This window comes from Amborella trichopoda, chromosome 1 (genome assembly GCF_054954075.1).
Source record: "Amborella trichopoda isolate Santa Cruz 75 chromosome 1, AtrichopodaSantaCruz75HAP2 v2.0, whole genome shotgun sequence".
Taxonomy (NCBI): Eukaryota; Viridiplantae; Streptophyta; class Magnoliopsida; order Amborellales; family Amborellaceae; genus Amborella; species Amborella trichopoda.
The window spans coordinates 59,298,488-59,324,923 of record NC_142336.1 but is presented as its reverse complement, the minus strand read 5'-3'; the positions used below and the strand labels follow the sequence as shown (position 1 = coordinate 59,324,923).

Genomic DNA, 26,436 nt, shown 5'->3' with positions numbered 1-26,436 from the left:
AAACAAACTCACATTAACTGCAAAAACACCCAAACTATATATATATATATATATATATATATATATATATATATATATATATATATATATATATATATATATATATATATATAGGAAAACATTACGCAACGTCTATAGGTGAAAATGAACAGTGATTTCGCCTACCCTCGTCACTGTCCAAAGTTCATTGCGCGGTCACGATTGTCTGATAGTGTTTCATTTTTCATATTTTTTCTACAAATCGGAATGACCTGAAATTTGGAGCGTTTATTCATAAAAATAGGAGAACCTTTGAAAATTAGAAAAAAAATATTTTACATTAAAAAGTTGATCAAAATACCCCTATTCAGGGGTATTTTAGTCAATTTATTTTTCATTGATAATTGTTCTTATATTTTTATTAGATGCGCCTCAGTAAGATGTACATACCCTCCAAATTTCAGGTCATTCCAATTTATAGAAAAAAATATTAAAAAATTAATGTGACCACGGGATGAAATTTGAACGGTGATGAGGATAGAAAAAATCACTATTCATTTTTTGCTTATAGGCGTTGAAAAGAATTTTCCATATATATATATATATATATATATAAGGGGAGGGAGAATATCTTGTAAGCCTATTAGCTTATGGAATAGTGTAAACCCAACAGCCCAGATTGAATCTCGACCAATCTGAGAGTCACGATTGTATTTCATATTTGAATTTTAATATTTTTATAGAAATTCAAATCACGTGAAATTTGGAACGTTCATTCTTCTCATCAAAATGCACCTAATAAAATATTAAAAAAATATTAGTAAAAAATAAATTAACAAAAATAACCCTATAGATTTCAAGTGTATTTGATCTATTTAGTTTTTATAAATTATTTTTTAATATATTTATAAGATTCTCTAATTTTTCAATAATAAACGCTTCAAATTCCTAATAAATTAAATTTAAAAAAAGAAAAAAACATTAAAACTCAAATACAAAATTTAATCATAATGATTAAATCGGCTCAAATCCAATACGGTCATTGAGCATTTACTATAGCTGCCTACCAACCTCACACCCTCCATATCTATACATAATGGGCAATGATCTAATTCATGATATTTTGTCTTTTAGGCCCCAACGAAAGTGTTTGTCCATTTTTCTATTTTTTAAAGCTCTCCTTCATGAATCATTACAACTCACTGCTCACACCAACCAAGATCCTCAGTTTAGATTTTGAAGGCTGTCTAATGCTATATTATAGGAATATTGAATTTAAAAACAGAGAGTCATGTACAACCGAAGGAACCAAAAACAGGACGACAGGAACCATGTGCCCATATCTCTTTTGATCGATAGCCGTTGAGGTTACGTCCCAAAAACGTGGATCGTAAAAGTACACCCAGCTAGCGTTTTACCTGAGGAATGAATGTAGGATTCTCCTCCGGGAGCTTATATTCTTTTTGCTCAAGATTTAAAAATTGAAAAGAATTGAGACTCCTAAAATCCTCTTTTTTCGGAACAAGTGGATATTAATAAGGAAAAAAAAAAATGTTAGAATACACAAAAGAATGGCAATATACAAAATACACTACAATGCCACACCTATTTGCTAAACCAATACATCTCTCCAATCTCCCTCTCCTCCATCTTCCAACTCTTTCACTATGTAGAATTTTTTTTGGTCATTTCACTTGCTAGAATCACTGTTTCTAAAGAAATTGAGACCCCATCTATGAGTCAACCCCTCCAATACAAAGCCAGAAGGATTTTTCACGACCACCACATCAGCATTTTGTGCTGATGCATCAACCTTGGGTTGGTCCCTTTTCTCATTGTGTGCCGAAGTGTCACCATTTGATTCGCCTGTTTTTTCTGGTGGGCCTTGCACTGGCTCTGATGGGTTTTTCGGTTTGCATGAGGTGGCCCTTGAAGGAAAGTTGCTAGGCATCTCTGTGGGGCTTTTAGGGTCCACTGCCAAAGCTTCTGGGCAGTCCGATTGTGATACACTGGAGGGCTCGAGCTGGGGATCAGGCATTGGAGATTTCCTCATCTGAGAAGTTTCTAAATCTTGGAGGGACAGTATCATAGCTTCCATTATCATCTGGAGTTCAAATGTTTCATAGAAATATCAGACCCGCAACAGAGAGAGAGAGAGAGATCACATGCTGGCCACTATACCAATTTGCCCAACAAAACCTCACCCTATGTTAGGTGAAATCTAAGGTTCATAAATGTTATTGGTGAAATCAAAATCTAGAATTCATGAAATAAACAAAAATTTTAATTTGGCTGGCCTAAAATGTGGAATAACTCACCTTTTCCTCATCTTCTGCATCACTTGGGAGGACGAAACCATCAAATGAATGGTCCCTGGAATGGTTAGTCAGTGGGGTCGAGACAATAGAACCATAAGGTTGAGAATCATAGTCAGTGCCGCCAAATCTTGAAGATGATGAACCCTGATCAACTTCACCCTCTCTCTCCTGCAGCTCAAGATAGTAAGTGCAGTCTTGAACCAAGACAGTTTAAGATGCAACAAAAACCCATGACAAAGAGAAATATTCAATGGTCTCTAAGAAATCGAAGTTGCCAGTGAAAGCTTAATGTTTAAACACAAGAAGGGATCTTTAAAACCATAGGAATAGAATGACTTGAGCATACACACCTCCATTCTGGATTGCAATGGTTGCTCCCCTATATCAGAAGGAACCTGAAGACATTTACGAGACAAACCCTCAAGAAAATGAAAAGTACAAATAGCAAAAGATCATCGAATTATACAAGCAACAGTAAATGACAAATGGATATAACACATTCTGTCTTCTTATATTTAGTGGACTTAGATTTTTTTAGCATCCGTAAATTTTGAAACTCAAGTTACATAATCTTCAGTCAAAATAAAGGGCCTATGACATGATATGTTGGACCACCTGTTAAGCATTTAAACCATTAAAGGCAAAACCATAAATAAAAATTTTTAGAGACAAACCTCTATGCTACTTATTTGTCTTCTCATACGTAACTGATTGATAGCTTCTTCTGTGCCATTAGCCATGATATCTGCACAACCATACCAATTAAGAAAGACGAGACAACAGTACCAACAATAGAAAGAGAAAATCACACTGCAAAGGTCAAGTCATACCTCCAGGGAGAGGTGGTTCTTCAAAATTATGCCTTCTCATAAACCACATGGAATCCTGAACCATAAACCATAACCTCAGCATGAAAACCAAGCTATTTAAGATGCACGAACTATGACAGAAATCAGAATGAATTTTCAATGACATGATACCTCCTCATCCATGTAATCATTCATTGCTCGTAGAGTACTTCCTTCACTCAAGTCAGTTGGAGGTTGCAAGACATTGTGGAAGAAAATGGTTACAGAATCATGGTAGAATTGAGGGCGTGGAGAGTTGTGGTCACCTTCGAATTTGATGATATTTTTATCCCCCTGAGGTAGAAACAATAAGTATAGGTCACAGTCTCAGGACAAAGTGAACATGTCAATCTATTATGTTTCCATCTACTACTAAAAATATACTCTTATCTCATTTAGTAAATCCAGAACAGTTCCGGTAAAAGAGATTCATTCATTGGTCACAACCTACGAGAACGTAGGCAAGATCAAACTGATCATATTACTGTTATGTCAAGGTATGACAGAGAACTGGTAGGAAACCCAATCAGAGAACAGGTATAACATCAACTAATATCTATCCATGTGCATTGCTCAAACAAATTACTCTTTATCAGCATCAATCTAGTATAGTTTCAACAAGCAAAAAAACTCTTCCCCCAAATTAATTGTTATGGATGAATGGTGCCAGGCATTCCGCTCACCACAAAACATCCCATGTTAGAAATTTTGCAATGTGGCTTAAATATAGAAAAGATTCACAGTTTCAGATTCAATCAACAAAAGTATCCAACAATGTTCACAGAAGACCTGCATATGGATTTGAAAAGATCCTCCAAATTCCCACAAGAGTTAGCCCCTAGGGATTCCGATGGCCGTGGTAGAAAAATCAATGCCCAGTATCAAATTGAGAAAACAGTTCCACATTCCAAGCATCATAGAAAAGAAGTTTTAGGAAGTAGAAGAGAATACTGTATTTCACTTGGAAGTTTGAGATCTGTGTCATATATAATCAACCTGGACTGAACGCTAATGTCAGCCTCTCAGTGAGGCTAATGAAGAAGTTCTACCCATGAAATTAGCCAATGGTCAAAGCCAGGAAATTAGTCAAGAACCAAAAACACTCCAGAAAGCCTAATACTGTAAATGTGTGACAATGGTACCTAGGCCTTTCACCCACAGAACATATGATGGAGATGCGTCACTGTACCTCTTGAAGCCTGTATTTTCTGTTCGCAGAATAGCAACTCATCTCAACCATCCTTCAATGAGAAAGCTCACTGGCTTAATTGTCTGGTTTGTCAGATACTCTATGAACATCTATAGCTACATGGACCCAAAGTCTAAAGCCTAAAGTCAATTTACATTGGTGTGAACTAGCTTGGATCCAACGCCCTCAACTACAGAACCTCAATCACAATATAGCTATATGTATAAGTTGTTCCATGCCATGGTTGTTATACATTGGAAGTTTGAAAACAACATCACGATGAGTAAGAACTAAATCTGCAAGAGAATTTAATCAATAAAAAATGCTATATTACGCTTGGCTTGAAAAATTCTAAAATGACAAGGTTAAACCTAATAGACTTACAGCATAAGCATTGTATATAAGATCAGAATGATGAGGACGAATGAAATCATCTTCAGAGGCATGCCCCAATAAAACTGGAACGAAACAATGTTTTGCAACCTATAAGAATAAAAAGCATGTAAGTACACTAAAGACGAGGAACACATGAATCAAATCATGAGGAACGAGTACAATATAAAATGTACAATATAAAATATTACAATTACAGGTTTTATATCCATTTCTAGTATGAAAAATTTATAAATGGCCATACTATAAAACAGCAAATATGAAATCAGTAAACATCTACCGACTTATAAAAAGATAACATGGCACAACTATAACATTACATCGTACAAAATTTTTAACCCGTGTTAAAAGAACAGCAATAGAGAATGAGTCACATCCACTTTTCTTGTGCTTAGCAAGAACCTTAGAGCAACAAACATAAAATGCAGAACAAATATTTTAAAAGTTAAAACTTCACAATTTTATACTGCATGAAAGAGGTCTTCTAAAAGCAATGTTTTATCTTACAAACAAGGGCCAAGGGCATTCAGCAAAATCGTCAAAATGTGATTCGTGGCAAACAAACCTAATCCCAGACAAGGTAGTAGATAACAGTCAAATGACAATTAATTAAACATAAAACCTTCCAAATGGAGCACAAATTTACTTTCAACTTTCCAGAATTTACACAGGATGCATTTAGCATAAGGCATGCTAAGGCATGACCACTTCAATTAGATATTATTGACGTATGCAGAAATACTTGGCAAGGGTATGGAACACAAAGTCTAAATGCATCTCAATTCACCACCTCGACAAGCTAACCAAGTGAGAATTAAAACACTGTTGACTCGGCCAGAGTAGTAAATTTCCCGTTAACATGACAAAAACCCCAATGCACACTGAAACGCCCAAATTACCCAACACTCCCCCCCCCCCCCACAACCCCCAAAAAAAAAAAAAGTAAAAAAAGAGATGAATTTCTGAAAATTCCCAAAAGTGAATAAGTATAGGCTCCAATAACTTCAAAGTGAATTGAAGTATATAAGCATAGGCTCCAAAGTCAATTTCCAAAATCAATATCTGCTACTTCAAAGTAGAAGTTAAATGGACAAAAAAAAAAACAGTTAGAAACAAACATGATGAGTCCATAAAGACGTTCAGGCTTTTTAGTCAGCTTAAATATAAACTCCACAATTATTTATCAGATAAACAAGTTTGGCCGATGTGATGATTGGGATCCCTATTATATGCTAAGGCATAATTAGAAAGTAAAATGTTTCATTTATTTCTTATGACTGAAGAGTTATTAATATGTAAGTTTTCTAAAATCAATAGGTCCAATAAAATACTAAATAATCAATGGTCAACTACTGCAATTTTAATCATTAGCACATAATTAGATAAACAAACAGCAACTAGTAACTCTCAGAGACTATGGATGTGCCAATGTATAGTCACTTATAGTAAGCGTATCCCGTCATAGATGAGTTCAAATAAATTGCATGAAACCATCCCACTTAGAGGATTTAGTTTGAATATGACCTGAAGAGCATTGAGAACCATTATATCAAACTTGGCCTTTCTTTGGACTACTTTTCGCATGTACTGAATTGCAAATTTCACCTACAATGACATACATAAACATGTTAAGATATACATAGATGAAGTACAACTGGAAAGCACCAATTTAAAGGAATATGAGAAATGAATGGAGTCAACTCACACAAATAGATCATCACAATGTCAAATACTCCACAAATAGCCAAAGATTGTGACAAAATCATTGAAGCCCTATCTCTTCCACAACCACTTGTCACAAACGAAATTCAGGGTGAATAAGGATTTCCTATGAGGCGACCTTTCTTTTTCCATTGATAATAGTTAGGAAACCTGACCCTTAAGATGGTTATCAATCCCCTAACCAAACCTCTCCTTTCTAAATCTAAATTAGTAGGCCAATCCACCAAGGACTCGGCACCCCGATAGGTATTACATTAGTGAAAAAGACGTAAAAAATCTCTACAAACTCTATTTAATATCCACACTTTGGATTAAATATAAAATATATCCATTAGAGTAAGTGGGAGAAATACGTAGATTTTTCTCAGTATCCACAAGCTAAAAATATCAAAACATGTTGTAAGATTTATGTGAATGCTAAAGATCCCTCACTTTCTCACTCCAATTTATGTCAATATATCTCAAGATTTTGGGAAGATATCACTCAAATAATAAAATGAATGGCTCAGCTTTTAACTTACAGTGAACTTCGGTATGCGAACTTTGTAAGTATCAACAAGTTCCATCATCAAGTCGACTAAGTTAGAGAAGGGACTGTCAAGAACCATTCCAGCAATTGATGGATCCTCAGCACCATACATCAAGCTGTGATAAAGACATGTACGATATTAATACATTAAACTTCACATAGAACACAAGGTTTTTAAAGCTAATTAAGTCCCAGCAATAAAATACAATCTAGCATTTATATAGATGATTGCATTGTGCTTCTATTAATTTCATCATGGAATTAACAAAACTTTACTTATTAAGAATTATTACATAGGCTTCTGTATGGAGAATATGGCTTGTTTAGAACTTCAACATACAACATTACAACCAACTACTATATATGAAGCAAATTCCTTGAACTAAAAAAATCCACACAATACAATTCACAAATTTTAAGATCATCTAAAATTTTAACATGATTAAGACCAAATGCTGCATATGACTTATGTACAAAGAAACTCAACATTGATTAATGCAATTAAGAAGGGGCAAATGTCAGAATTATCTTCCATATTACAAAAAGATCAAATATATTGTCGAAACAAATTGAGAAGCACTATTTATCCAAAAAAAAAAAAACAGAAGCACTGTTTTTTTTCCAGTCTCATAATTTATCTTTTCCCTTTGCAAAAAATTACAAGAGTCTTACATCTCGAAGCTTTTCAACTCAGTCTGGGTGCTGCCATCCTCAATAACACAACTCACTACTCAAACGGTTCACATCCCCCAGTGCCTGAAGGAGATTGAAGCTATAGAGGTTGGTTCATCCTAGCAGTTTTATGGATATTGTGTTTAGAGAAATATGGAAGATGCTTCAGTGGCATAAAGAGTCACGAGTTGATATGTTAAAAGAGCAACTCAAAATGATGGTACTAGGAGAGCACAAGATGAGAGTTCAGGGGATATTCAGTAGCATCTTTTGAGAAACAGTGGAAAAGCATAGTTCTACATTACCAAACGCCACCAAACCATTTAGATGGGAACCATCATCAAAGGAAGTAGCAAGACTTAATTTGGATGAAGATTTGATGCAAAAACAAATTCTATCATTGGCAGGGCAGGAATATGGAGAACATTAAGACTGCTAAAGTAGAATAATGAGACCATATTCAGGCCATCTGCAAAGTAGCAAATTCAATGAGGCAGAAGCGTGGGCAATGCGAACCAGCCTAGGAAACGTGGAGGACCCATAGTTGAAATCGAGTATAATAGAAGAAAACTCCAGCAACATTGTCAGCTGGGACAACTGAAGAGACAAGCATCCTTGAAGCTTAAATAATTGAAGAAATTTGGCAAAGATGCAGTAGCCTAGCTGTCTCCTTCCAATATGGGAGGAGAATCTAACCAAAAGGCAGATGTTCTGGCAATGGAAGGTGTAGCCAAACAAAAGCTTGAAGTTATTGTGTTTAATGTATAGCATCAGAGTTTTTGTAAATATGTTCGTCTGTACTTAGACTCCATTTTGTAAAGAATAGTCATTTTTGTGAAATTCCATACAACATCAATGAAATTCAATTAACAATCAAGAAAGAAAAATCCATGATGTAAATGTAAATTTACAATGATGTCATATACTTCATATACAAAAATGAATCCCTAACTGCAATGTTCTAAGAATCAAAATATGTGACAAGGATGGTTTAGAAACTCCATTGACTTCCAAGGATGGTTCAGAAATTCCATCTGTTACTAAAGTATCAGCAAGCTCATTGGACTCCCTCTAAAAGTGATAGGAGAGCATTACGCTGCTGGCAGCATCAAAAACTTCTTTAGAATAATGGCCAGCTGCCATGGGTAGTACCTCTTCTTGTAACAGCAAGTTATTACATTCAAAGAATCTCCCTTAGTGTGTATCCTATTGCATTTAAGAAGTCATATATTCCTATAAGCACGACCTGAACTTCCCTCTGATTTGAGCTACCTTGTTATTACACATGCCAGACCGGGTTTTGTCCTTAACTCCCATCACTTTAGGAATCCTTCAAAAGGCAGCACCCGTTTAGGAGAATCGGTTCTACACTTCAATGTCCCCTTTGAGACCTTGCCAGTTGAGATGGTGTACCACTGACTTCCAAAGTATGCTGCTGAGTAATTACTAAAATCACTTCTGATTTTGGCCAATAAGACAACAGCTGCTTTTTACTTGTCCCTCCACCATGCTAGGGGTGGTAAACGGGTAGGGTCTACCAGCTGACCAGGCGGGGTCCAGTCCAACCTGGACATAACCGGGTTGGATCGGGTCCATATGTGTGTATAATACATTTTACGTACATATGAATTTACTTTTTTAATTTCTCAACCCAGACCAGATCCTATATGGCAGTCAGGTCCAGGTCCAACCTGAATCCTGTTGGGTTGTGTCTAGACAGGGTCAACCCTAACATGTTTACAGCTCCAGGGTAGAGTTTTGGTCTACCACTGAAACAATGTTTCCAATGATCCTGATGAGATTAAATACAAGTGCAGATGACCAATACCTAAGGGCTTCTCAACAAAAACTAAGAACAAATGCTTCTTGGACTCAACATTCATCTTACACACGATGCATCTTCGTGCAGCTACAAAGGGGATGAGTCCGGGGCGGTTCAACTCCAACCGAGCAGGTTCAGGCTAGATGGACCTGGCCAGGTCAAAGTCCATCAGACCCAAAACCTGACTTGTCAGATAGGATTGCATCCAGGTATTTGCTCCAAGTTGTTAGGTTCCGCTCAACCCCAACCCAAACTGGATAAGTCCAACTAGACCCCGACCCAACCTGTCAAGTCTATTTCCGGGTCCAGTCAAGTCGAGCTAGCAGTTCATTGGGTTGACGGATTGAATCGACCCATTTTGCACCCCCTACATGTTCAGTATCAGCATCCCGTATAATTACAGAGTATAAAGTTAACACCTTATCCATTAAAACTACCCGGCCAAAAGCTTGGATTTTGGGGAGTGCAGGAATGGACCACTCTCCACTCCCCGAATAGCATTGACAATACTTATGTAGGGAAAAACATTCCTTTGCAATGCCAGTTGATACAAAAAGCATTTCAGATATTTCCTTTTCATTAGAATATTAAGGAGAAATGAATATACTATTTATATTTATCATTAATAGAAACTATATTCTTTAAAAGATTCTATGTACAATAAATGAATATACTGATAAATTCCATCATTAATTTTCAATTAACAAAACGAGGGCTGGATTCTCTTATCATGAAAATACAAGTGGAGTTCAGATTCTCTTATCGTTACATGGTGGGATCCGACTCACATACATCTCTGATACCACATCGGACTCTTAAAAAAAGATAATAACAATCATGCTCAATAATAGTCCCATTATCCCACTTATCTTCCCACCTATTTCTCAATTAAGGCTGCTGAAATATCCAGTCGTGAGCTTAGTTGTATAAACTTCATATAGGAAGTTCCAAAATCAACACTTCTAAGGCACTTGTAGGGAAATTTAGAACGGAAAGCTGTCCAAAAATCAGCTTAAAAGAAGGCAAAAGCAGGTTTTGCAGAGTTCTTGCATGGATCATGATATAAAGGCCAAATCAAGAAACCAAAAGCTTAATAAGTGACATGACTTTAATAGAGCTAAGAATTGCTCCATGTATCGAACAAGCAAATGACAAACAGAGAATTGAAATAGAAGGTGGGAGTGGGATTATGGGAAGCAATTCAATGAAATTAACCTTGTCATAGCACCCATTGAGCGACCCCACAAACCAATACACGAAATGTTTCCGTCTTCCCGCAAATGGTTGACTACGGCCTTTAGATCATCCTTCTGGAGAAAACTAAACCAAAAGTCAATCGTAAAACTAAAATAAACAACTTCAATCAAGCTTGTTTAGAGTGCAGGAGCCATAATTTGATAGATCCACTAATGGAAAGAAACCAAAGGCATTTGAGATAAATAAAGAGAAACCCATAAATTAAAGTTTCCATGCTCTCAAGTTCATGTAATGAGAAGGAAATAAGGATATGCCTATGTGCTCATAAAGACAAGTGCCTATCTACTCAGAAAGTATGCCAAACAAGGTTAGACAATGCAAGTATTGATTCATGTATCTAGATACATGATCTCTATTGCATCAACAAGCTTGTAAATTTAGAAACACATGAAGGGCCATACTAGAATGTAACAACAACCCAGAGGAAAGAAAAATAGAGATTGAAATATTTTATTGCATTTCATGAATGCATGTTTCTTATGAGCTTCTAAACCACGCCAAAAAAAGTTGAAATGCAAGTATTGATCTATGTATCTAGATATATCATCTCCATTCACAAAAGTAGACTTGGACATGTCACATGGTTGTAAATTCAGAAACATATGAATGGCCATACTAGAACATAACAGCGATCCAGAGGAAAGAAAAATAGAGGTTGGGCTATTTTATTTCATTGTATTAGAGGACTAAACTATCAAGGAAAGACCATATAAATGGAGGAGTCAAACAAAACTAGTTAATTTTTTTGGGCAAATCAGTTGACCAAAACTAGTTGTAAGCAAGAATAGTCTAACCAATATAATAGCTCCTAAAAGCCCAATCAAGACAAAAACAACATAAGCAGTAATGCTTCAAGGTAGGTATCATGGTCACATCCTCAAATCCAAGGGTATGTATCACCATATATCTATTGAAGGACATTTTATTAAAGACAGAAACTCGGAACTTTGGATCTGTTTGTGATTCTAATCACCAAAAAATACGTCAAATCGATTCATCTACTTGAATATTAAATTTAAGTGTTTAAAATAAATATTCAAGCCCTTGAAAAAGCTAATCAATTCAAATATCACCACTAATAATAAGCAAAAGAGAATCTGATAATAGTGGATCGCTCGTCAGAAAAAGCATTGGAATCATATGAAATTTATATTAAATTCCAGGCACAAGATCTCTTTCAAACATGTTTAAAAATCAAAATAATGTACTTGAAATCAAGATGCTAGACTAAAGCTCTCACTTCATTCCATCCTAGAGTAACGTGCTCTCCTTCAGACAAACCCGATCCTGCAAAATCTAATGCGAAAACTGTGATGTATGAGGGAAGTAAAATAATTGCAGCCTCACTTGCATCTGCCCTGCAACCACTGCAATAGAAGAAATAACTGCACATTAGAAAGACGCACTTAGTGGGCTTAAAAGATGTACAGATCAAGTTAATGGGAATAACAACTAAGGGACTACTGCTTTGAGTTCAAGAGAATCATGAAATTAGGGAATCACAAGCCAGACAGCAACAAATTAGAAAACACCTCCAATAAAAAATCCCTGGGTCAGAAATTGAGCTGGTTAGATAGCTCAAATAAACCAGATGACAAATTCCTCCTAAAGTAAGAATGCTGGGATATGGACTTCATAAAAATCATACTTCGAATGGCGGATCAAGAATCGTGTAGCCGACCCCAATTAGTTGAGAAAAGGCTCTAATGATGATGATGATGATGGAAAATCATATGGTGAAGGCTGTCAATTCTGCAATTTTCCTTTACTAATAATGCTATTCTGCAATGTATCTGCTGTTGTCCATGTCCACATGCTACTTTTGCCTACTTCATTTGAGGACATGTTGTTTTGAAGGCACTAGAGTTGGATGTTTATAAATCATCAATAATTGTGCTACCTTCTAAGATCAGCAGGTTTCCAACACATAATAGTTTTGAAGCCTGGGAGGGCAAGATAAATGCAGAAAAATACACTCAAGAACCCTAGACTTAAGGGGCAGTTTGGATGGATCACTAAAAGGAATTTGTAGAACTATCTTCCTCTGCTCGTGCACGAACTCTGCCGCAACACATTTGTGTATATCATTTTAGAACTCTGTTTGTGTAGAAAATTCCACCAAATAGTGGCCACTTGGGTACTAGAAAAATAAGCCTACTTTCCCCTTGTTACATAGTAGTAAGATTAAAAATATCCCTAGGGGTCTGGTTCAAAAATGCCCTTAATTTATTAGATTAAGCTAAATAATTGTCTCCACTATTTCAAATGGAATCTGCAGTATACCAACTCTAATACAGACCACAGTACCTGAGTGACTAAGCCTTGCAATGAAAATAGACTTGATACAGCAGTGGTGCACAAAGATGACATCAAGCTAAAAGAAATTTTCTTTTGTAACAAGAAAGAAAGGAGAAACTCAGACCTTACAGGTAATATTTCTTTTTCCTTTGTGTTTATAAGTAAATACCTTTTTCTTCCTTATATAAAAACAAAAAAATGACATGAAATGGTGCAGCACAAGGAAAATATTTCATGCCCCTAGAATAAATCAAAATTAAGACAAGAACCCATAATCCAACATCAACTGACTCACCTGTTTCCATGACAGTATATCACACATGGTAATGATCTTCCTTCAGGGATGTTAAGTGGCAAATAATGGGTACATTTAAGAACATTTCCGCGGCTATTAACAACCTGCAACATAGTTGAGTAGCATAAATGATAAGAAACATAATATCCAAAACTGCAAAGGACAATAGGTTGCACAATGTACATAACTTACGATAGACAATAGCTTGAGATGGTACATGCCTTGATCAAATGTTCACTTCTAATTTCTGGTTGGAAACAATCACTAATGGAACTCAAGAACAACAATGATCTCCATACCATTGACGTGTTCCAGAAAGTAATCACTGAAGTTACGTGCATAAAAATTTTTGTTTCATCATCATCGTCTTCAAAGCCTTTTCCCAACTAATCGGGGTTGGCTACATGAATTTTGGTCCGTCATTCTACTATATTAAGAGCCATACCCTCAGTACTGTAGGTTCAAGATTCATGATAAGTTTTGATAAAGTTTTACGTTGGCTGCCTATCTAACACAACCTAGCCCTTTTAGCCCAGGTATGGGACAGGTTAAGGAAGTTTAAGGTCATCACCCTTCTTAGACCAATGGCAATTTCTATATATACATAATTAATTAATATACAAAAAAGTTTCCTTTTGAACACAAAAATAATAATTGACTTATATCCAATGTTCCCTGGAAATCAATATGAGTGTTGTTGTCTCACATGTAGCTCTCGAGCATAAAGTGTAGGAAACATAGAATACTTCCACACAAATAGTATTTTAAACAAATAATAGAAGCTTTCTCTATAAATCATAAAATGTCCTGAAGTTAAGATTAGAAATCAGCTCAGTTTAACATAGTAATCAGTGGTAATGTGCAGGACCACACAGCACCTCTCCAAGAGGTCTTAAGTCCCGAGCACCTTGTGGGCTTTTTTGGTTTTATCTTTTAGGAGTCCAGAGGTGTCAACACATGGTACGCAACACTGGCCTTCGCTGGACTGTTGGAGTAACATGGCTTATATCCTTGTTTACAATGACATTTAATATCCTCTGGCTATAACTGCAAATCCAGACTGAATTCAATACCATCTCCCATTAATGCATGTCTCAAGGGGAGTGATTGTGATGTGTTAAATCCACTGAATGCCGCTATGTTGCAACTACTTATAAAAGAACATAAGCATGGCAATTGTAAATCATGAACATTAAAGATTAACACATATGCTTTCGAATCATTACAAACAGCATACTCCAAGCATAATTAGCTCCATAAAATTATGGAAAAGTATACTGTCACAAAATTTACCTCCAAGTCCTTTCTTTGAAACCATTGTCCCTTTAACACGAATTTCTCGTCCAGTAGGTCAGTTTTTGGGTTATATTCAGCTCTGCAAACCACAAGATACAATATCATTGTTATGGATTTATGATACATCAATTTAACAAGAAGAATGAAATGGCAAAACCATAAAGGCAATGCATAACACTTTAATATTTTCCAAATATGATCTGTTACCCCATTGACAATACAAGAAAGTGTTTGAATATGTATTTCGTTATATTTACATGTGTATCTCTTTATATTTGCACTTACATTTATATATATCAAAAAAATTTATATAAGGTTGCAACCTTAAAATGTAGAATTACAAATGCACGTAAAAAATCCATCGGAAAATGTTGTTTTAATGTTGAAAAACCTCAAGTGATCATCTCGACATCGAGATGTACGAATATGGAAAAAAAAGATTTTGAGTCCTAGAAATAGTGCATCTTGCAATACATAATCTAGAACATCCATTTTCAAGATTTTCATATATTTATAGATCTACTTGGTTTTAACCATTTTTTAGCTTAAAATTTTATAATTAGATATGAAAATAGATTTTGAGATAATCCTAAGAATGTTTTTCACCAAAATTACATGTTATGATAAAATTTGGAGGTGCGCCTCAATTGGATTGTTTAAGGTTGCAACCTTATAGAAACCACACCCATATATATTAAGCTGCAGTTAATGGTAGGACATGCTAGGACATGCGTTAAGATAGAGACACCATATTGCTAGATATAAGTTAGGGCAGATTCCTTGAAAGAAAAGGAGTTTAGGGGAATCGAGGAGTTTAGGGGAAAAGAGGAACTGTGTATGATAAATGGAGCTTTTAATAGATAAACATAAAAAAACAACTTTCTTTATCTATTTAAAACATGAGAGATCTTAGGAAATACAAATAAATTTATATTGAACTTGTTGATTAAAGATAGAGTTTATATTGGTGCGACCTACCAATGAAATATAGAATAATAACTACTAAGACAATAGCAGATATACAAAATCACTTATTAAATTTATGTAATGAAACAAATGTAAATATACATGCATAAATGGTATCACACACATGCGCATGCATGCACATAGGGGTGTGCGCGCACACACACACAAACAAACAAATATGCACACAATAAAATAAAATAAAATAAATATGCATTTATACATATAATATTATAATTGACATATGTATACAATATAAAGATTGAATTGTCATAATTTTAATCGTTCTTCCCTGGAAAAGAGTCAAGTAATATTTGATGCCTAAAAAGACCACTTACATATCAAATATAGATGTAACTAATATGAGTACCTATATTACAGCCACCTATTAATTGACATTTTATTATATATAAAAATATTTCTATTATATATTAGTAACCACATGATTAATAATATGAACATAACTATTATTCAATTATAATAAAATATGTAATGCTTAAGAACTATATATAATATATATAGGAATTGGCTCAACGTTCGGTGGTTAGGGTGGCAGGTTGCGACAACTTGACGTCTTGAGTTCCATTCCTACTATGGACGGGGCACCGTTGCGACAACTTGACATCTTGAGTTTCATTCCTACCACGAATAGGGCAACCTTTACCCGTTGAACAACCCAATATTTTTACATACATATATACATACATACATACATACATACATGCATATATATATGTATATATGAAAAATGATCCTGTGAGCCAATGGGCTCAAAAGAAAAAATGAGCCCAACGGCCCAAATTGAATCCGGACCGATCTGGCGATCACGGATGTCCGGTAGTGTTTCAATTTTAATTTTTTTCTACAAATCCAAATCACTTGAAATTTTAGGTGTGTGTCCTTCTCATCAAGCCGCACCTAATAAAAATATAAAAAAAATAATCCTCAAAAAAAAAATATTGATCAAAATACCCCTGAAACTTTACGGGGGTATTTTGGTTAATTATTTTCATGTAAAATATTTTTTTGATATTTTTTGAAGATTCACCTATTTTTTATGAACACATGCCTAAAATTTCAAGTGATTTGGATTTCTAAAAAAAATTAAAATTTAAAATTCAAACACTATCTGGCATCCTTGATCATCAAATCGGCCTAGATTGTTGTGCTCATTTTTACCTGTGAGCCCATTGGCTCACAGGATCATTTTCCTATATATATATGGGAAATGACCTTGAGAGACCCTTCCACACCCATGTGTGTAGGACCCCAAAGGATCACCACTAAATTTGGCACAGATATCTAGAAAAGTCAAGTCCCACACCCATGTGATAACTTTTCTAGAGATCTGTGCCAAATTTAATGGTGAACCTTTGAGGTCCTACACACATGGGTGTGGGAAAGTCTCATAGGATCATTACTCTATATATATATATATATATATATATATAACTAATTATAATTATTACATACTATATTATCATCATTAGTAATATATTGTAATAGTTCGAATAAAGTTCGCTATTGAGAATCCTAATAATGATATTAGATGGACTTACCATTTTTCAATTAAAAAACACATGCTTTATTTTAGCTTCACTTTCATTACTTTAATGAGAGGAAATTTTCTTTCAAGGATTTATTAGAGACCTTAAGAATTCCAAAATCATCATGCTCTAACTATATTTTGATTTTTATTTGCCAGGAAAAAATATCAATTAAGGGGTGGTCAAAACCCCTAACAAAATCAATTGAGGGATCAAAACATTTGAATTAACACTCACTCAAGTACCTCCTTACAAAATATTTTCAAAAAATCCAAATTGCCCTTATTCAAGGGGGGAACTTGAACAAGCAGCAACATTTCAGTAATTTGAACCATCTAAGAGGCGGTCTAACCCTATAGGTTTAGGGTCCTATGATGGTCTCAATAGCTATTTTCATCCCTAATTTTAAAATTTAAAGCTCCAAAAATAGTATAGATCATGCAGATCTATAAACCCTTGAAAGTCTTGAAAATTGACGGTTCAAATAATACATTGTGAGCTGCACTATTGTCATGACTTAAAATCTTTTCTTCTTTTTTTTTCAGATCCACACATCTCGAGGTTAAAATGATCAATTAGAGGTTTTCTAGGGCCGGAGCAACTTTTTTCGGTGGCTTTTTGAGGTCCACCTCATTTTCATAGTATAAGGTTGACACCTTATATAAACATTGTCTAAATTGAGAAGTAAACCCTCCAATGTTAATTGGGGTCATTCAGCCCATTGATGATTTTTTTGGGGTCTGACCAATTAAAGGATATTTTACTTTTTTATTTCATAATTTAATATGAATATGGTTTTCATTCAATGCTTGATGCACCAGAATAATGTGCATTTGACTGGTCCAAGCACAACTGCACATTGGCAAACAGCCTGAAGAGAAAAAAGAAAAATTTGTTTGGGATAATGCAGCCTTAATATACAATTGCTTGTGCTATACAAGATTTTAAGCACAAATCAAATAGAAAAGGAAAAACATACAAGAAAGGGATGGATATTCCTAAAGAGACTTATTTTACTTTAGTACAATGTTTTTTGTATTACATGCCAGACTCCCTATTCCTATCAATACTGATTGACGAGGGACTGGTATTATACTATTACCATAGTTCCCATGGAGTGAAATATTGCTAGCATTCCTTTTCAGCCAGCCTGTTAACATTAGGTAGTGAATTGTCCATAGATGAAGAAGCAAAGTCCTTACAAGGAAATATCATTTCCATTCTACGTATCCATTAATTTATTTCTACTGACAGCATAGCGTGTGAGTATTGAGACCCAAAAACCACAAGAGAAAGGATTACCAGTGAACCATGCGTGTTTAGATTGTGCCAGACTAAACTTAAGTTACAAGATTTCATGCAGGCACAAAAAGATCTCCATAATAAAAAACGATCTTAATTTGGTATGAATTTCTCCTTAAAAGCCAGAGGGTTTTCTCTGACAGTGGAGAACAATTCAATAATTTTTTCAGAGAAAAAATATAATAATTTTTTAAGGAGAAGAGAATAATACAATACTTTCATGTTATTGTTTTTTCTGAAGTAATCATTGAGCATATCATTTAAGGTAAATTAGAACGTTTACATCATAAAACATAGTATAAACAAGAAAAAAAGAGAACACTTGTAGAAAACATATTACAATGGAGAACTTCACAAATTTCAGCTCTGCTTAACAACTCCTTTTGCCCCAAAATTAAGAGTTTTATGTGGCCCCCTTAAGGAATTGTGAACTTGCGTAACTAGAATCTCACAAATCTCAACATGTGAACATCCAAGGGTCAGCACTCAGTACGGTGTGTCATGACCATTTAATCACATGCAACCCGTGAACTTGAACAAATAGAGCACGAGATAAGCGCTGAGAAACTTCTCTTGTCCCATGATCAAATCTCTTACCTCTGTGCCAATAGAATCATATACACCAAAGTGTCTAACGAAAGTTTTATGTAAAATCCCCCTTCCCTGAAGAGGTCTCCCGTACTAAACACCAACATTGCCAAATGAAAAACCATCAAAGTCCAGCTTTAAAAACCCCTTCTGCAGTGTACACTCATGTCCTAGGTTTTACAATCAAGGGCTCACAATGCATGACTATCCTCCAACCCTCTTGAATTCCTATTGCCTCAATACCCATGAACAAGCTATTGACAAAGGCTGAAAGGCCATCAAATGAAGGAATCTCTCATCCTCTCGCAAATCTTCATGCTGCAGCTGGTCGCTCTCCACCTTGCTAAATATCACATAGGTTCTCTCCCACCAATTCCTCATTAGTATTGCAAGTGGGGCAAAAATTACCAAATATTGCAAGTGGTGCTCAATTACCCTATCCATGCTTCTAGGAGGAATGCATGATTAGCCCTTGGCATCACCCAGACTACCCCAAAGAGTGGAATGAAGAGATCTAAGCTGATCTCAAGAGATTAAAATCAAATAAAGGATGCTAAATAGTCTCCTCTTCGACCATAGATAATACGAATATTTGGATGCCGGAAATCCAGGCAACGAAGAGGATCCTAGTCAAAAACTACATCAAAGGCCAAAACCCTAGGTGGAGATGGGATATTCAACACCAGTAGCTTAGGAAGAGGAAAGGAACAAACATATACTGAACGATAGCCCAACCAAATCCTCCTATCCAGTCCAATTCCAGGAATGAAACAACCAATTCTAAACCATACCAACAGTCCTTAAAAGGAATAGTAGATACCAAAGAAGGCGGGAATTTTCCCCCGAGATCATTTGAAAAGTACAAACGAAAATAGAAAAGGACCATGCTTTCTACAGTTGGTTCAAGGAAAATTTCTTGCGAAACTTGCAATGTATTCGGCACTCAAACCAACAAATTCCATATGAGAATTTCAATAGAAGTGTTCAGCTCCAAGACGTAAAAACTATCAAATATTCAACAAATCAAAATAGAAAGAGCTCGATGCAGGGATTAATTACAAAAGCCCATTGAAATCTCTTGGATCCCACAATAACCCAATTCATGGCCCAGACCCAATTGGACAAAATTAGGGGGGAGAGAGGCGGTGGGAGAGACAGATAGAGAGAAAGAGTCAGAATTCAAAAAGTCATATCAATTAGATATGGAAATCACAAAGACAAATAAATAACTCAAATGATAACAGCAACAACAAGAACAACAACAATATATATACCGATAACAAAAACCTGACAATGATAAAAAGGAAGAGAATGGTAGTGATAAACTCTAGGAATGGATCCACTACCACTATAAACATTTCGAATGCAAACATTCAATTAGAAGAGCCCAAAATCCTATTACCTATGAAAAAGTAAAGATGAAAACTTAAGGAAAGCTCACCAATCAAAAAAAAGAAAATAAAAAGAAAAACATAAGAATAAGACTGAAAGGAAAAAATAGGCTAAAACTTAAAAATGGTCAAATCACACAAGACAAGAGTAAAAAAAATCGAAAAACAATGCAATCGGATAGAACAATAAACAGGATAGATAGAGAAAGATTGGTGTAATTCACATAAAAATGGAGAATAAGATGCATCAAATGAAAGGCCGGCTTAAACAATTCCTTGTAGATATTGAGATTGAAGAGATTAAGAAACAGAGAATATTAAAGTTCCGTGAATTATGAGATTAAAGACGCTGCAAGAAGAAAATCAATGAAGACCAGAGAGAGATCAAAAGGCTTGGCCAAGATCAAAGAAAAACATCAATGAGGTAAAATCACATTGAAAAGCAAGAAAAATCAACACACCTAAAGGTCAATAAAAAAAATAAGAAAAAGGGGAATCAAGAGAGAGAGAAAGGAGATAAAATCAATAAGAGGAAATAAAACATGGATTTAATGGCCATAGGAAAAAGAGAATAGAAGATACTAGAGAGAGATACAGTAAAGAGAGAAACTAGAGAGAGAAAGAGAGGAACATTTACCTGGGAGGACGTATGATGAAATTGACGAGCTGCTCCATTTGTGCCTCTCTCTGCAGCTCTCTCTCTCTCTCTCTCTCTGCAACTCTCTCTCTCTCTCTCTCTCTAACCCGTTCCTTCACAAAAAATAAAATCAACCCGCTGCAATTCAGGTGCCCGAGATCAGACAAACCTATGACGAAATTACCCCCATTGTTTTACAGAATGATAATCTTAACCTTCCTTTAATACTTTCAATACTTGAAGAAGACGTAATTGATGCCCAAACCTTTACAATTAATGACCATGACACCACGAATCATCAAAAGTTGATAATCTGCCCTTGTTATGCCTTTATTGTCGTGTATACACATGGGGAAAATTTTATTATGATTACCATATTAAAATTTAGTGATAATCTCGACATCCATCCAGATGTATAGACATAGGAAAAAAAAGAGATTTCAAGTTTTAAAATTAATATATTTAGCAACACAATATTTAAACGGTTCATTTTCAATATTTCATAAACTTATTGATATATTGATTTTAACTACTTTTTTAATTTAAAGTAGATGAGATGAGATAGATTATTGCACAAACCTAAAAATTTTCGACACTAAAAGTGAACCACATGACCAAGTTGGGATGTGCACTTTACTTTGATTGTTTAAGGTTGCAACATTATGCAAACCACACCCCCATGCATTATTGATAGAAGTCGTCATGATTATCATCATCATCATCTGAACCTTACTTATCTATTTGGGATCCAGAATTGGGCTTGAGTGATGTTTAGCAACCTTATATCTCGTTCGATTCTCACAATAGAACGACCTAAAAAAAAAAAAAAACTATTTAGGGTCCATTAATTCATGACAGGGATGTGGCAAATATTTTTCTACTGGTTGTTAACCTAACACAACCCTCTTCTTTTCTCATCAAGGATTAGACTAGCAATGACATGGTTATACATTATTTATATGTGTTATTTTATAAAAGGTGTGGTTTGTATAGAGCCTAACCTCTAAACAATCAAATTAGAACATACATTTAAAAAGTGTCGAAAAAAGTGGTTTTAATATTGAAAATCATTGTGATAGACTTAGATTATATATTTATCTTTATTTATAAAGTTTAAAGCTTCAAAAATAGTGTAGATTGATAAATCTATAAAAACGTGTAAATCTTGAAAATTGATGGTCCAGAAATGCTTTACGAAATACACTATTTTCAAAATTTGAAATCCATTTTTTTCTCATATCCATGCATCTTGATGTCATGATGATCCAAAGTGAGATTTGAAGATTTTTTTTGCCTTTTTTTTTAATGTTGAGATAGATTTGCAGAGTTTCTGAGTGCAATACTGGTTCTCCAACGAGATATCGTTCTCGACCTCATACGGCCGCCGCCTCACAATATACTCCATCTTTCGTTACTCAAAACCATAAAATTTCTGTTAATTTTTTGCTCACGCTCTATTTTTGTAGCGCTTTCCAGACAATGAAGTCAACGCTAAAAGATCAGGGCTTAAAAATAGTGATAAAGGGTAGGGAGAGGTTGATTTTCCAAAACATTTGCATAAATGGCTGTGAAGCTTCTCAGCTTGTTGTTTTCTGTAATAATAGAAGGCGATTTTCGATCTGAATGGTTGATTTAGATGAGTATCGGTACGGACCGAATCAATTTCAATATGGTATGGGTCAAGCCTTATTTCTCTCATAGATTTTTTTTCCTTTTTTTTTTTTTTAAGATTATCTAATGCTTTTTTTAGATCCCCTTTAATCCCAACCAGTAAATCTTGATTTTAAATTTTATTTTATTTTATTTATTTAAAATTTTTCTTGAATCAATAATTCAAACCGATTTAGGCTGAATCCAAATTACCGATCCAATGACCTAACACGGATTTGTAGGTGAACAATCTGCCCTTTTAAACATGAACATAACATTCATAGTTTTATTTTACCTTTTCATAATGCATATAAGAAATGAAACTATTTAATATGGGGTGAGGTCTTTATATGGTGTCAACCTTATACTATTGAAGTAAGGTGCACCTCTAAACTATGTCGAAAATGCAGCTTCTGTGCCACAAAGCCTTGTGATGCTATCAAAATCCATTGTCGCCCCCAATTATGAAATTTAAAGTTTTATAAAAGGTGATAATCAAGCATATCTATAAACACTTGAAATTCTTGAAAATTGATTGCCTAGATAAAATGTTAGAAGATGAACTATTTTTGGGCCTTGAAATCCCTATATTTTTTTCATGTCTATGAATCTTGAGGTCAAGATGACTAGTGAGTTTTTTAGATGCACCTTACTCATATTGTATAAAATTTTTCCTTTAATATTTTACCTTTTGTTTATTTAATTTCAAAAGGCCCATTAAAATACATATGACCTGGTTGAAATAGGGAAAGACTAAAGTATTAAATAGTTGATAAATTGGGTAAATTTTAATAAATTTCCCCCATGTCCTTACAGTATTTTGTCTCAAATGAAAGGTTTTTATGCTTCTCCTACAACATAGAAGTTCTATCCTCTCCATACCATCTAGCCGTCCAATTTTGATCAAGAGAGCCACCCACTGTTTAATCTTAGATCCGACGTCTTAAAGTATTTTATTTTTAGTTTTTTTATACAAATTATATGAATATGAAAATTGGTACGTGCCATCTTCTCATTGGGACGCACCTATAAAAAATATTAAAAATAATTTTTCGATAAAATATAAAGACTAAAATACCCTTTGAAACTTTTAAGGGTATTTTCGTCATTTTATTTTATTAAAAAAAATTATATCTTTTTCGCTAGTGCAAGTTTAATATATGAATGGACGTTCAAAATTTGGTGTCAAAATAATTTATAAAAAAAATTAAAAATAAAGTAGTATACAGACATGACTTTGTGATTGGGACAATCTTAACCCTCTATTCAGAATGGACAGTTAGATAAAGGGGAGGATAGAACTTCTATGTTCTAGATAAAAAGCATAAAAAGCTTGCCTTTGTCTCAATGTTGTATTGAACGGTGGTCCTACATGGAATATACAACATAATTTGGCCATATTTTCCTTTAAAAAATAAATCATATTTTTGTCATTTCTGATAAGGTTAGGGTTTCTATTTTGTCCAAGATGACTTTATTGTGCTATGTTGAAAACCTGGAAACCTCATTTTCAGCTTTGGACAGTGATGGAAACGACAAGTGTAGCCCTCATTGGCCGAGGAGGCCGCCTCACCTTTTTCCTATCATGTGCTAGAGAGACCATTTTTTGAGGGGTGGGGTTTTTGTATAAACCTTATACTATTGAAGTTAAGCTACATCTCAAAACTACTCTAAAAATGTAATTTTTATGTAAAAAATCTTTTGTTGCTCAAATTTAAAGTTTTAAAAATTGTGATTATCAAACAGATCTATAAATACTTAAACATCTCTAAAAAGAACGGTCCAAATAATACATCCGAAAATAAACTATTTTTAGAACTAAAAATCTTATTTTCTCATGTCTATGAATATTCAGGTTGAAATGATCGATCGAGAGGTTTCCAATATACGAACAACATTTCCTAGTAGTTTTTTAGGTGCACCTACTAGTACAGCTGACACCTTATATAATTTTCTATTTCCTTTTTTTTGTGAGGAATGGAGAGGTTGCGTGTAAGTGTTAAACTTTGGTGAAAGGGGGCCATCAATTCACAAGTGGCAATGGTTGACGTCCGGACGAATCTGACCATATAGGTCCAAGAATTGAATCTAGTGGATCAGGTCCAGATCCAAACATCACACCCAAATCTTATTGGAGTCCAGGTCCATGTAGATCCAACTTTATGATTATAGAAATAGGGGCAATGGTTGTATTATAGTGAAATGCAACCAGATTTTTAAAAAATTATATTTGTGATATTTGTATGATTCAAAATTTTACACACACACTCTTCATCTCAATAATAAATCCCCCCACCCCCCCAAAAAAAATCGATTTGAATCATAAATATGGTCAAAATGAGTATCTTCCAACGACGAATCTAAACCATTCATTCAATGAATTTCAATATTTTAGCCTTTACGAACTCAAAATTAATTTTTTATTTTTAAACATTATTCACCTAATGATAATAAAGGCATCTAAAAAAATTGAAAAAAAAAAATCCTTCTAAGACATAGATATAAGCATCTTATTAAAATGGACGACATATGTTAATGGGGCTAAAAAAAAACTTTTAATTGTTTTTTCAAATTTTATTTTTTTGTGATTGTTCATTAGAATGAAAAGAGTGTATATGTTAAATTTTAGATGAAACAAATGGCCCTAAGATGGTTTTTGAAGATCGTTGCATTATGTTACTATACAACCGTTGTATGAAATCATTACCCTATAAATAGTATTTAATATATTTAATTAATATTTTTACTATAATATTTAAATAATACATGTATATATTTAACATAAATTTTAAATTTTTTCTTTTTTAGTCAAGTCCAATCGAGTCTAGGTCCAGGTCCAGCTGGATCCGACCTGTTGCCACCCCTAGCCATTAATCAGGTCTAAGGACTCATGGATGACCCAGCTTGAATAAGAGGTTTAACTTTTAGACCTAACTGGTTTGGGTGCAAAAATGTAAATTAGATGTTGGGTATGGGTTTGGGTTTGGGTCTTGGGTAAGGTTTAAATCCGGACCACCCTGTAGATAACCTCAAGATGTCTTCATCCCTGTACCTCCATAAAGGTACGCGACTGCACCCCCATCTGCCATGGGGTACTTCCCTCACTCTCAACAATGAGTGGCATTAGGCAAATCCAAGCAAAGCTTGAACTTCTCCGTAGTGACCGGCTTTGTAACTATACTTGCAGGGTTGTCATTTGTATGAATTTTCTTCAAGTGAATGATTCTTTCTGACATAAGCTCCTTGATCTTGTGATATTTCACATCAATGTATTTTGTCCTTGTATGAAACACTTGATTCTTTGCAAGATTTATGCCACTCTGACTATCACAATGCAACACATTACCTTCTTTCTCCACCCTCAACTCACAAGCCAAACCAGTCGACCAAATCGCTTCTTTTGCAGCCTCAACTGCTGCCATGTACTCTGCCTCTGTCGTAGACAAGGCAATTGTGTGTTGAAGCATTGCCTTCTATGCAATAGGTCCACCTGCTAGTGTGAAGACATGTCCTGTAGTAGACTCCTGTTTGTCTAAATCACCAGCATAGTCGAAATCGACATATCCCACAAGATCTGTAGAGCTTCTCTTCTTGCTGAACATAATTCCAAGAACTGACGTCCCGCTCAGATATCTGAAAATCCACTTGATAGCATTCTAGTGCTCCTTGCCAGGATTACTCATGTATCGACTAATAACAGTTATAGCATGAGATAAATTCGGTCTGCTGCAAACCATAGC

At 34.7% G+C, this 26,436-nt stretch overlaps 1 protein-coding gene across 3 annotated transcripts; it reads right to left on the bottom strand.

Moving 5' to 3' along the window:
- Positions 1-1,207: 1,207 nt before the first annotated feature.
- On the bottom strand, positions 1,208-21,163 carry LOC18440613 (uncharacterized). Of its 3 annotated transcripts, none has more exons than XM_088850390.1 (14): positions 21,047-21,163; positions 14,616-14,697; positions 13,323-13,426; positions 11,970-12,096; positions 10,688-10,792; positions 6,971-7,094; positions 6,252-6,332; positions 4,719-4,817; positions 3,278-3,439; positions 3,128-3,182; positions 2,972-3,042; positions 2,648-2,692; positions 2,298-2,465; positions 1,208-2,083 (listed from the first exon to the last, which is right to left on the bottom strand). In XM_088850390.1, the coding sequence occupies exons 4-14, from the start codon at positions 11,972-11,974 to the stop codon at positions 1,670-1,672; spliced, it is 1,329 nt and encodes a 442-aa protein (XP_088706516.1). In that variant the 5' UTR covers positions 11,975-12,096; positions 13,323-13,426; positions 14,616-14,697; positions 21,047-21,163; the 3' UTR covers positions 1,208-1,669. The 3 variants fall into 3 exon arrangements, with proteins under 3 accessions (XP_088706516.1, XP_006850814.2, XP_020526836.2); XM_006850751.4 differs by having other exon boundaries at positions 10,688-10,782; XM_020671177.2 differs by having other exon boundaries at positions 10,688-10,779.
- Positions 21,164-26,436: the final 5,273 nt, after the last annotated feature.

Excerpts from the sequence above, each read along its gene's own strand:
- LOC18440613 (XM_006850751.4), bottom strand. The coding sequence starts at position 21,084 with ATGGAGCAGCTCGTCAATTTCATCATACGTCCTCCCAG. Across the intron at positions 3,183-3,277 it reads ATGATTACATGGATGAGGAG|GATTCCATGTGGTTTATGAG; the intron begins GTATCATGTCAT and ends TTTATGGTTCAG. Across the intron at positions 2,466-2,647 it reads CATTGCAATCCAGAATGGAG|GAGAGAGAGGGTGAAGTTGA; the intron begins GTGTGTATGCTC and ends CTTGAGCTGCAG.